This window comes from Sorex araneus, chromosome X (assembly GCF_027595985.1).
Source record: "Sorex araneus isolate mSorAra2 chromosome X, mSorAra2.pri, whole genome shotgun sequence".
NCBI lineage: Eukaryota > Metazoa > Chordata > Mammalia > Eulipotyphla > Soricidae > Sorex > Sorex araneus.
In genome coordinates, this window is record NC_073313.1 from 324,854,231 (window position 1) to 324,866,983 (window position 12,753).

Below are 12,753 nucleotides of genomic sequence, written 5' to 3' on the forward strand. Positions count from 1 at the left end.
CACCAATATCCCCAGTATACCCCACCTTTCCCACCCCTTCCCTGCCTCCATGGCAGACGATATTCCCTATACTCTCTCTCTACTTCGGGGCATTATGGTTTGCAATACAGGTCCTGAGAGGCTATCATGTTTGGTCCTTTATTTACTTTCAGCGCACATCTCCCATCCCAACCAGTTCCTCTAACCATCATTTTCTTAGTGATTTCTTCTCTATTCCAGCTGCCTTCTCCCCTCCACTCATGAGGCAGGTTTCCAACTATGGAACAATCTTCCTGGCCCTTGCATCTTCGTCCTTGGGTGTCAGCCTCATGTTATGTTATTTTATACTTCACAAATGAGTGTAGTCCTTCTCTATCTGTCCCTCTCTTTTTGACGTATTTCACTTAGCATGATACCGTTCATGTCTATCCACTTTAAAAACAAAAATTTTATTAGTGAATCACTGTGAGGTACAGTTACAGACTTACAAACTTCCATGCTTGTGTTTCAGTCATACAATGCTCAAGTACCCATCCCTCCACCAGTGCCCATTCTCCACCACTGATGATCCCAATATCCCTCCCACCCCCCACCCCATTCTCCCTCACCCCACCCCACCTCTGTGGCAGGGCATTCCCTTTTGTTCTCTCTCTCCTTTTGAGTGTTGTGGTTTGCAATAGAGGCATTGAGTGGCCATCGTGTTTGATCTACAGTCTACTTTCAGTGCACATCTCCCACCCCCAGAAGGTCCTCGAATCACACTTTACCTGGTGTTCTCTTCTCTATCTGAGCTGCCTTTTCTCCAGCATGTGAGGACAGCTTCCAAGCTGTGGAGCCAACCTCCTTGTATTTATCTCCACTATTCTTGGGTGCTAGACTCCCATTTTGTTCAACACCTTACCAATGCTGACTGGTAGGGGATGTCGTTTTTATTAAAGCTTTAGGATGTCTGCTTCTACCACAGCGGTTTGAAATTCCTGAGAACCCTGTAGGGTTTCTGTTTATGCCAATTTAAGCACAATGTAAATATATACATACATAGCACAGCGGGTAGGGCGTTTGATTTGCACTTGGCCAACCCGGGTTCGATTCCTCTGTCCCTCTTGGAGAGCCCAGCAAGTTACCGAGAGTATCCCGCCCACACAGCAAACTACCCATGGTGTATTCGATATGCCCAAAACAGTAATAACAAGTCTCACAATGGACACATTACTGGTGCCTGCTCGAACAAAATCAGTGAACAATGGGACGACACTGCAGTGCTAGGTATATTTAATGGACATCGAAGCATTGTGAATAGTCAGTGTCCTTTCAGCTTCGTTATGGAGCTTTGTAGATTGTAGTTTCTTCAGTGACTCTGCCACCTGCTGGGGAAAGAGAACAAATGCAGCTGAGCCCTCCCAGTTTACAAGACTCAAAAAAGTGGTTTCTCGGGATATTCCATTCCTAGGGTGCGGAGGTGTGTGTGTGTGTGTGTGTGTGTGTGTGTGTGTGTGTGTGTGTGTGTGTGTGTGTGTGTGTGGTGGAGGGAGCGGGGGAGAGACAATGCAATGAGCTGAAGTAAGAGGCTAATTCATCTACTTGTTCTGAGCACCACAGGAAGTGCCTGTGGTGATAATATTTGCTACTTCATATGACAACTAATGGGATCAAAACAGCTTTGACATCTTTCTCTACTCTTGCAGGTTAGGCTTAATTACTCAGGCTAATCGGAAAGCTATGTTTAAGGGGCTGGAGCAACAGTTACAGCAGGTTTGGCGTTTGGCCTGGGTTCAATCCTCAGCACCCCATGTGATCCTCCTAGTCCACCAGGAGCGATCCCTGAATGCAGAGCCAGGAGTAACCCCTGAGCACTGCTGGGTAGTGGCACAGAACCAAAAACAAATAAACAAAGAAGGCTATAGGACTATTTTCCAGACCGTTCTTAGAGTAATCAAATTAGATTTATAAGCAAGAGATCTGAACATTCATTTCACCACAGACCCCTCCCCTCCCCCCCAATTTTTCATGGCTCCACAATAGGAGCCATGACTTGTTTAACTTGGCTTATTTCAGGACAATTAGTAGGGAAAATTCTTTTTCAAATCTATCACTTTCCTCACTTGGCCTCAGTCTAGGCCTCTTAACCCTCTCTCATCCCATCCCTCTCCTCTGCCCTCCCCTCTCTCACTGAAGCTGGAGTCAGTCTAGACAATGCAGGCCTGAGAATACCCCTGCCCCTCTTCAGAATCCTCAAATCCTCTGAAGAATTTTGAAGTCTGGGCTCTTAAATAAACCTCCTCTTCTTTGAGCCTCTTTGAACCCTTCGGGTCACTCTCAGCATTTTCCATGTTAAACCACTTCCCTTTCCAAGGACCAGCCTTTCTTTCACTTGTAGCCTCCTCCACGCCTGACCCCCTGCACACTACCGTCTGAGCAGTCAGCTGACTTTCACTCTTTGTTCAGGCCTCAGTTTCCTTTACAGGGCATGTCTGGACTCCTGAAAACTGATGGGGCTCAGTGGAACCTTCATGCCTCTCCCCAGGGAGCACCTCGCCTTCCTCTTTTTACAGGGCAGGCTCCCCAAGGAGAGACAGTGCTAGTGCCGCTGCATACTCCCGTCCCACAGGGCCTGATACCTGGCATGTAATGATGCTTTAAAAAGATATGTAGTATTTGGACGACTCTCAAAAAATTAGATATTGAATTCCCATTTGACCCAGCAATACCACTGCTGGGAATATATCCCAGAGAGGCAAAAAAGTACAATCGAAACAACATCTGCACATGTATGTTCATGTTTACAATAGCCAGAATCTGGAAAAAACCCGAATGCCCCAGAACGGATGACTGGTTGAGGAAACTTTGGTACATCTATACAATGGAATACTATGCAGCTGTTAGAAAAAAGGAGGTCAAGAATTTTGTAGTCAAGTGGATGGGCATGAAAAGTTTCATGCTGAGTGAAATGAGTCAGAAAGAGAGAGATAGACATAGAAAGATTGCACTCATCTATGGTATATAGAATAACAGAGTGGGAGACTAACACTCAAGAACTGTAGAAATAAGTACCAGGAGGTTGACTCCATGGCTTCGAGGCTGGCCTCACGTTCCGGGGAAAGGTCAACTCAGAGAAGCGATCACTAACTACATTGTAGTCGAAGGCCATGTGGGGGAAGGGAGTTGCGGGCTGAATGAGGGCTAGAGACTGAGCACAGCGGCCACTCAACACCTTTATTGCAAACCACAACAGCTAATTAGAGAGAGAAAACAGAAGGGAATGCCTTGCCACAGTGGCAGGGTGGGGTGGGGGGGAGATGGGATTGGGGAGGGTGGGAGGGACACTGGGTTTACGGGTGGTGGAGAATGGGCACTGGTGAAGGGATGGGTTCCAAACTTTGTATGAGGGAAGTATAAGCACAAAAGTGTATAAATCTGTAACTGTACCCTCACGGTGATTCTCTAATTAAAAATAAATAAATTTAAAATATCTTAAAAAAAAATAAAAAAATAAAATAAAAGGTACATTTAAAACAAAAAAAAAATAAAAAATAAAAAAATAAAAAGATATGTAGCAGGAAAAAATAAGTGTATTTGTAGCACTTTTAATTCCCAAGGGAAAAATTAATATGCTGTCAATCTTAAGGACTGAATCGGAATCAAAGACTCTTTCAGACTGTTCCCAATGGGTACTGGAGAGGTAGTAGAGCAGGTAGGGCATGTGCTTGGTCCACAGCAGACTCCCATTCCAGGCACCACATGGTCCCCCGCAAGCACTGCCAGGAGAGTGATTTCCTGTGCACACAGCCCGGGGTAAGTCTCAGCACAGGTGGGTGTGCCACTCCCTCCCCAATAAAATCGAACCATTTTCTGATAAAAGGGTTATTACTCTTACAATGTTGTTTATTTTTTATTTATGTATTTTGGCACCCAGCAGTGCTAAGGCAATTCTCAGTTTGGTACTTAGGAGTCACTCCCAGTCGTACTCAGGAACAATGAGGTTCATCCACTCTTCATCCACTCTAACCCTTTGAGCTAACTCCTCCCTGGCCCTCACAAGTTTATTTTAAAAATAATAAGGATGCAGCACTGTTTACAATAGCCAGAATTTGGAAAAAACCCAAATGACCGATAACAGATGACTGGCTAAAGAAACTTTGGTACATCTATACAATGGAATACTAAACAACTGTTAAAAAAGATGAAGTCATGAAATTTGCATATAAGTGGATTAACAGGGAGAGTATCATGCTAAGTGAAATGAGTCAGAAAGAGAGGGACAGACATAGGAAAATTGTACTCATTTGTGCAATATAAAGTAACAAAATGGGAAGCTAACACCCAAAGATAGTAGAGACAAGAAACAGGCCGCTTGCTCCACGGCTTGGAAGCGGGTCTCACATGCTGGGGCAAAAGGCAGTTCAGATAGAGAAGGGAACACCAAGTAAAAGATGCTTGGAGGACCCGCTTGAGATGGGAGATGTGTGCTGAAAGTAGACAATAGATCGAACATGATGGCCATTTAATACCTGCATTGCAGACCACAACACCCTAAAGGAAAGAGAGAGTAGGAGGGAATCCACCTGATACAGAGGTGGAGGTGGGGGGTGGAGGGGGATGTGGGAGGGATACTGAGAACATTGGTGGTGGAGAATGGGCACTGGTGTAGGGATAGGTACTCGATCACTGAATGATTGAAACGTAAGCACAATTCCATTCCTAATTTTGTCTAAAGAGCACAGATACACTTTTTAGAAAAGGTATATGCACACCCATGTTACTGCAGCACTATTTACTATGATATGGAAACAACAAACAGATAAAGAAGTGTGGTATATATACATAATAGAATATTACTAAGCCATAAGGAAAAATGAAATATTGTCTGTCACAACAATATGGTTGGCTGAGCTCAGGAGGGGCTATGATAGATGAAATACATCAGAAGGAAAAAATTCAACAACCACATTATTTCAGTCATAAGTGGGATATTGAAAAAAATCAGTGGAGGGACTGGAAGATAGTGCAGGCCTAGCAGTTAGCATGAGCCCACCTGCATTCAAATCCAGGCACCCACGTGGTCCACAAAGCATCACAGGGGTGGAGGCCCCGGAGTAAGCTGGTTTGGCTGTAAAGGCCCCAAGTTCCACTGTGATGGGCCAGGTATTTCCACACTGCAAAGCACAAAGAGCATTGCACCCTGGGACCCTTGACTGAACAGCACCCAACTGAGAATGGCCACTGGGACCTCCAGACCTCCTGAGTCTCTCTTGGGAGGCAATCCCTCCCCCACCAAAAAAAATACAAAACAATGGAAACCAACCCATGGGCTGTGGTTCCTGGATGGGAACACTAAGGGGGGTTGAGAAGAAAAGGGACACCATTGACTTTGACAGAAAAATATGATTGGTACTTTAGTGGTGGTTGGGGTATGATAACATATACTTTGGAGAGGCATGAAATAGTACCTCTAAAACACAGTCATGTAAGCTGACTGTATGTGGCTTTATCTCAATTAAAATTTTTTTGGAAATAATCTATTTGAATGAAGTTGTAAAATGCAATTTATTTTTAAGAGCACAAGGTTGCTTTGCTGGTTCCTTTCCAGTACTGAATGGAAACGGCATTCCCTACCACCAAATGTGGCCAGGAAAAATAAAAAAAAGAGCGTAAAGGGTCATGTTTAAATCCTAGGCCTCCAAATACATTTCAGGAAGGACTAAGGTTCTCAAAGGACCTTGTTAACACGGAAGGCCCCGGGGCTCGCACTGACCTGAGGGCTGGTACAGCATCTGAAGCATCTGAAGCAGCCTGAGGTCACAGCCTGGTTTTGCCACGTGGAAATAAAAGCCCAAAGTGCTGAATGGTAAGGACTTTATATTCTGTCTGCAAAGCATGACAGAACATCATAGTATGAGATATATAAAACAACTTGCTCTCACATATTGCTTTGCCACCTCCACTACTCATTAACTAATTTTGTGGGAGTTTCTTGATGAAAGACAATCAAACACTTTTATGAATGAGTCACCAATATGATTATACTGATACTTTGGGAAATGTAATTCTATTATCACATATTAAAGAGTCATCACCTTTCTTAGTTTTCTAGAAATAAGTCTTTCCAAGGAGAAGGAGTAGAAAAGCAAAATGCAAAAGTGACTCCCTTGTGTCACTGTAATGGGCTGAACTAAGGCCCCAAAGATAATCAGATTTAAACCCTGGAATCAGCAGATGTTACCTTATTTGGGAAAGGGGTCTTTACAGATGATGTCTAGTGTTCTTTCTATTTTAGATTTATTTTTAGATTTTGAAATTTTTCTAAATTATCTTGTGGACCCTCAAGTGGCATAGACACAGAGATGGTGATGGAAACAGAGAGGGGAGTAAAGTTGCTCCAAAACAAGGATCCTTCAAACCAAAAGTTGGAAAAAGCATAGAATGGATTCTTCCCTTGAGATGCCAGAGGAGAAACTCTGCTGACATTCTGATTTTGGCCCAGAGATACTGACCTCATTCTTCTGGTCTTCTGATCTGTGAGACAATACATTTGTTTTTTTTAAGTCACACTAGTTTGTTTGTATTTGTTACATGAAATTAATATAACCACAGGAAATTAATATAACTCAGTTTTCATTAACACACACTAAAATGAGCTTATGGAGGGAATGCTTAGTGCATTTTGGTTATAATACCAGGATACTGTCAATAAATACAGATCAAAACCCTACCAAAATATATGCTCCATTGCGCAAGGGTTTTTCTGTTGTGTTCACTACTGTGTATTTGGCATCTTAGAATAGTGTGTGACACACAGCAATTACTCAATAACCATTTTCAATGATTATGTGCTAGTCATTGTTTGTAGGCCCTAGGCCACTGCAGTGAACAAAATAGATGATGCTGGGCTGGAGCGATAGTACAGCAGGTAGGGCGTTTGCCTTGCATGTGGCTGACCTGGGTTCAATTCCCAGCATCCCATATGGTCTCCTGAGCACCGCCAGGGGTAATTCCTGAGTGAAGAGCCAGAAGTGACCCCTGAGCATCGCCAGGTGTGACCCAAAAAGAAAAAAAAAAATGACTCTCCATTTCTAGTCTTTCTTTCTTTCTTTCTTTCTTTCTTTCTTTCTTTCTTTCTTTCTTTCTTTCTTTCTTTCTTTCTTTCTTTCTTTCTTTCTTTCTTTCTTTCTTTCTTTCTTTCTTTCTTTCTTCTTCCTTCCTTCCTTCCTTCCTTCCTTCCTTCCTTCCTTTCTTTCTTTCTTTCTTTCTTTCTCTCTCTCTTTCTTTCTTTTTTTTATTGAATCACCTTGAGAACAGTTACAAAGCTTTCAGATTTAAGTCTCAGTCATACAATGATCAAACACCTATCCCTTCACCAGTACACATGTTCTACCACCAAGAACCCCAGTATACCCCCATCTCACCCCCCATCCTGCCTGTGTGGCAGATGATTCTCACTTTACTTTCTCATTACTTTGATTACATTAAATTTTTCGATAGAAGACCCACTATTATTAGTTGGAATTTTCCCCCAACAATCAGACCTGCTGAAAAGGCATCATTAGATAATTTGTTTTCTATTGCTGACAATGAAGAGTATATGATGTCGGGCAGTCATTACTGTGGCTGAGCGGTTTTGTATTTTTGGTATTTTAGTAATTAAGTCCAGAGGGATTTCTGCCAGAAGCCGCTGGGTTCTGAGATTGGTTTGTGTGCCTCTGGGATCATGGCTGTTCAGGAGCTGAGGAGTGCCATGGGTGCCCGTTCGAGGTCTCGTCTGGGTGGGGAGCAGTGCTGGTTCTGCCCCCCACCCCCATCTCAAGATTTCCTGCGCACCCATCACAGCAAGCTCCTATCTCTAGTATTACTTTCTGGGGCACAGCCAAATAAGCAAATTAATATAATGCCTAGTAATGGTAAGTTGTATAATAATGCTATGTAAAAGCAGCAAAGTAAGTGAGTTGAGAGATTGGGGATGCTGTTCTGATCTGGGAATTGAGAAAGTTTTCTCTGGGGATGCTATATTTGAACACAGACTTGAATGAGGTGAGAGCCAGTTGGGTGACTATGCAGGTAATTGTTTTAGGCAGAGAGAAAGTCATGTACAAAGGCCCTATGGTGGATAAAGTGCTCAGTGAGTTAGCAGAAAGGGAACGACAGCAGAAAAGCCAGTGTGACTTTGTAGAGGGGTGATGTATGGAAGAGAAACACAGGGAAATTAAATCAGAGGTGGAATCAGAGTGACCTTTTTGAGGACATGGCCAAAATAGGTGTGGAGGAGAGAACTGTATCTAGTTTCTTCACAAAGAATACATAAGTGATTAAATATTTTTTAAATTTTACATGGTTAAATGAAATCATGTAAAGTTTATTTCCGCACATCTACCTTTTTCCTCACCCTTTTGAGCTCAATATTTGTAGTGAGTTATTTAGTTTTATAAAGGGTGAATTTAAGCTGTCATCTTCTAGAGGGAGTGAAGACTGGATTTACAAAGGTTCTTTATTGTATTGTCTTTAACTTAGGAACATTGTGTTTATCACGACACACTGAATGTGTATATAAGTTTTTTAAATGTAAGAGTACTGCTATTTATTCAGCCATTAATTAAGCTGACTGAATTGGGCACGAACTCCACATTACTTTTTTTTATTCAGAAGGTTAATTTTATTTTATTATATATATATATATTTTTGCTTTTTGGGTCACACCCAGCGATGCCCAGGGGTTACTCCTGGCTTTGCACTCAGGAATTGCTCCTGGCAGTGCTCGGGGGATCATATGGGATGCCGGGGATCGAACCCGGGTCGGCCGCGTGCAAGGCAAATGCCCTACCCGCTGTGCTATCGCTCCACCCCCCCTATTTTATATTTTTAAATTATTGTTTTTTAATCACCATGAGATATAGCTACAAAGCTTTCCTGTTTGAGTTTCATTTAAATGTGTATATAAGTTTGTGCTAGCTTTGTATAGATAATTTAGGTTAACTAGAAAATACTGACTCTGTAAGTAATTTATTTCCAGACTTCATAGTAAATAGAACATACAGTTACTTGCAAATGTGTAAAGATTATTTTCTTTGTAGGAAAACACTGATATGCAGAAGGCTTTATGGTACAGGGCCGTTCATGCCATAGTTTTATTTATTTTATTATTTTTTTAAAGAGACAAATCCTGGACCTACCCAGACTAGTACTAGTAAAATAATGCAAATCTATTTTGGAGAATCAGACAATTCTGCCTTAATAAATATATGCATTCCTTTTTTATTTTAAAAAAAGGAGTTGTGCAAAATTATGCTCTAACATCAACTGATATTAGTAGGGATGAGGGTGGGGGTGGATCTGGAGCAAACTGCTCACATTCCTTGCAATGTTGTAAGGAAAGAGCAAATAATATCCTGGTAAAATATTAGCACATTTTGCTGCACACACCTTTGATCTCTGTGATCCTTAGCACTCACTGTCTGCTTTTTTGAGATGTAAGTGTGTGACCAAATTAAAGCTAAGCTTAATTTGGAGGAGGAAAAGCCTTTTGGTTTTAAAAAACCAAATGCATGTCCAGCTTTTTCAGCAGATATTCAAGTCACCTTTGCCAGATAACCACTGCTTATGAAGATCAGTGGTTCTTCATAATTCTCAGAAGGAAAAGGAGAGAGAGAGCAAGAAGGAAAGTGCCTCCCACAGAGGGAGGCTGGGGTGGGGGTGGGGCGTTGGGGGGTGGTGGTAGGAAAACAGGGGACATTGGTGGTGGGAGATGTACACTGGTGGAAGGATGGGTGCTGGATCATTGTATGACTGAAACCCAATTGTGAACAGTTTTGAAATGGTCTATCTCACGGATATTCAATTAAAAATTTTTAAAAATTAAAAAAATAGTAATGTGAAGTTCATGTCCAACTCAATCAGCATAATCAATGACTGAATAAAAAGAAGTACTCCTACATTAAAAAAAAAAGGATCAGGGGCTGGAGCAATAGCACAGCGGGTAGGGCGTTTGCCTTGCACGCGGCCGACCTGGGTTCTATTCCCAGCATCCCATATGGTCCCCTGAGCACCGCCAGGGGTAATTCCTGAGTGCAGAGCAAGGAGCAACCCCTGTGCATCGCCGGGTGTGACCCAAAAAGCAAAAAAGAATCAGTGGTTCTTGAATCCACTAAATTGTGTTTACATGCAATAAAGGCAAGTGTTTCTTCAGGGTTTTCATATCCCACCCCCATCTTCGTATTTTTAGCCTCAAAATATTAATATGATATGACAATATCCTATAAACGAATATGACTTTGTTTTATGCTCTCATTCCCCTCCATACTGATTGTACATGAGCCAACGATTGTTGCAGAAACACATCACAGAAGAATGAACTCTATTCAGTGGGGTGGGCAGGAATATTTTGTACAGAGGAAGATTTTATGCAGCAGTGGTCCCATTTCATCCCATTTCATGATTTTCTTATTGGAGCTTTGAAGAATGCACACAAGTAGAAATGCTGAAAGTGTATTGGGCATTGCATGCTGATACATGCAATCTCAACTAAAATAGCTTTACCAGATACAGGATTTGTTTTTCACACCATAATAATTGCAGGTGGACAGGGCAGGCAGCTACAACTGCTCACAGAAGTCACTGGAACCCAGGTGACTTCTGCCTTCCTGGTCCTTTGTCCTTAGGCTGTCCTTGCCCCTTCACAATGGCAATATGTTTCCTCCTCCCTGGAGCACTGTGTCTAGGAATGAGACAGAAAGACATGGATAAGAGCAATGTCTACCCCCATGTTAACATTACAGAATTTAGAATTGACCAGAAGCATGTTTTATGGTGCCTGTAACTACAAGAAAATCTTGGAGCTCCATATTTTAACTAGACACTCTGTATCAAGAATAAAATTGGATTCTGAGGTAAAGACAACTGGCAGTTGCACGTATGAGGCACTGGGTTTGCCACCTCACACACACACCTCAAATAGATAAGATAGATAGATAGATAGATAGATAGATAGATAGATAGATAGATAGATAGATAGATAGATAATGGATATTTATCAAGCCAGGTAAAAAACTTCCAGGTAAAATTTATTAATTTTGATGACCATTTTAGCATGCTTCCTTCTAAAACAAGACCAGAACTGAGTACTGAAAGGAGGTAAAGTGATATCCCTGATACACCGTCAGTAGCCACAGTGTCTAAATGGAGCGGGAAAGTGGGGGGAACAATGGAGGCAATGGAACAATGGGGTGGTGGGTGATGGGAGGTGGTGGGAGGGAAACTGGGGCCACTGGTGATAAGAAAAGTACACTAGTGAAGGAACAGGTGTTGGAACAGTATATGACTGAAACTTAATCACTAACAACTTTGTAACTGTGTATCTCCTGGTGATTCAATTAAAAAAAATTTTTTTTAATGGAAATCCCTGTTTGATTTCAGGAAAGCTAGGTTGGAGAGCTGATTCTTACTCTTACACTTATTCACCAGCCTTATACTTATTATACTTATTCACTAATAATAAGTATCACATATGCTTATTCAGTTAGTGACTCTGAGACATCAGACCTAGGTACTCCTGCTTCCTCCCAGTAGCACCCAGTATTCTCCAGGCATCTGCCCTGCACCACTCAGCCGCTTACCTTTGGACCAGCAAACTCTATTCCTAGCACCAGGGAGAGTCACCTCCCTCTACTAGTGTCCAGCCAATATGAGTTACTATTTCCACAATTTGTGAACTACTCTAACCCCAACATTAACATTTGGCAAATTACTAAACTGTCTGGCACCCCAGTGTTCTCATTTATAAAACAGGGGTGACGTTATCTGCCTTGTCTACTCAGCATAATTACTGTAAGAGTGGCTTATTTTTTCTTTTTCAAAGTGGGCTATGTCATACAGCCAGAAGATGGTTTGAGGTCAAAAGAAATCAAATCTAGTAGTGTGGGGGTATTTTCTCTAAACTGTTGGATTACAGATATAACTGCAAATTGAAACTATTTTCTTTTAAAAACACACTTCAAATATATGTAACCAATGAGTGTCAGACACACTGAATTAGTACCATTGAGAATTTATGCATGTATTCATTCAATTGCTTAACTGTTGTTTAGAGAACACCCACTAAGCACGAGGCACAATGATCTTGTGCTACGGGTCCAGTCACTGGCAAAGTGATTACAGGTACTAGGGACTCAACTTAGAAACCGTTACTGAAAAGGTTAGAATGCCAGTTTCTTACTGCCTTTTTTGCTAAGCCAGTATCACTGGACTTTTAGTTTTGTCACCTAACTTATTCTCCACACCAGACTTGTTATGTTTGTCAGGTTATTTTTTATTTTTTTGCAGAGGGGACCAGACCCAGCTGTACCCTGGGCTTATTCCTAGCTCTGCATTCAGGAATCATTCCTGGTGGTACTCAGGGAACTATATGGGATTCTGGGGATAGAACTCAGGTTGGCCACATGCAAGGCAAGAGCTCTACCTGCTGTACTATCTTTCCAGCCCCCAGGTATCACTCTTGACAGTGCTCAAGGGACCGAGCATATGTGGTGCCAGGGATTGAACCAGGATTGACTGCTCAGAGGGCAAAAGTGCCTCATCCACTGGACTATTTCTCCATCCCCTGTTGCTTTTGTTTTGTAAAGAGTTCCCCCTCTCTCTTCCTTTAACTGGGAGGAGTGATTACACACCCTCTAGTGCTCACTGGAAATCTGCACCCTTGGTAACGAGGTTTGCATCCTTTAGTCACAGGTTCCTCTGGAGATCACCCACTTTGGTGTGGCACTGGGGGGGGATCACAACTGTGTTGCCAGG

General features: G+C 42.2%; 1 protein-coding gene across 4 annotated transcripts in view; it reads right to left on the reverse strand.

Moving 5' to 3' along the window:
* Window positions 1-613: 613 nt before the first annotated feature.
* FAM161A (FAM161 centrosomal protein A) overlaps window positions 614-12,753 on the reverse strand; it is a 54,330-nt gene continuing 42,190 nt past the window's right edge. For 2 of the 4 annotated variants that reach the window (XM_055123341.1, XM_055123338.1), the window contains 2 exons: window positions 5,732-5,844; window positions 614-1,343 (listed from right to left, as the gene is read on the reverse strand). In XM_055123341.1, the coding sequence (XP_054979316.1) occupies window positions 1,300-1,343; window positions 5,732-5,844 (157 nt within the window). In that variant the 3' untranslated portion in view covers window positions 614-1,299. Of the gene's footprint in view, window positions 1,347-5,731; window positions 5,845-12,753 lie in introns of all 4 variants that reach the window. The other 2 variants (XM_055123340.1, XM_055123339.1) reach the window with 2 other exon arrangements.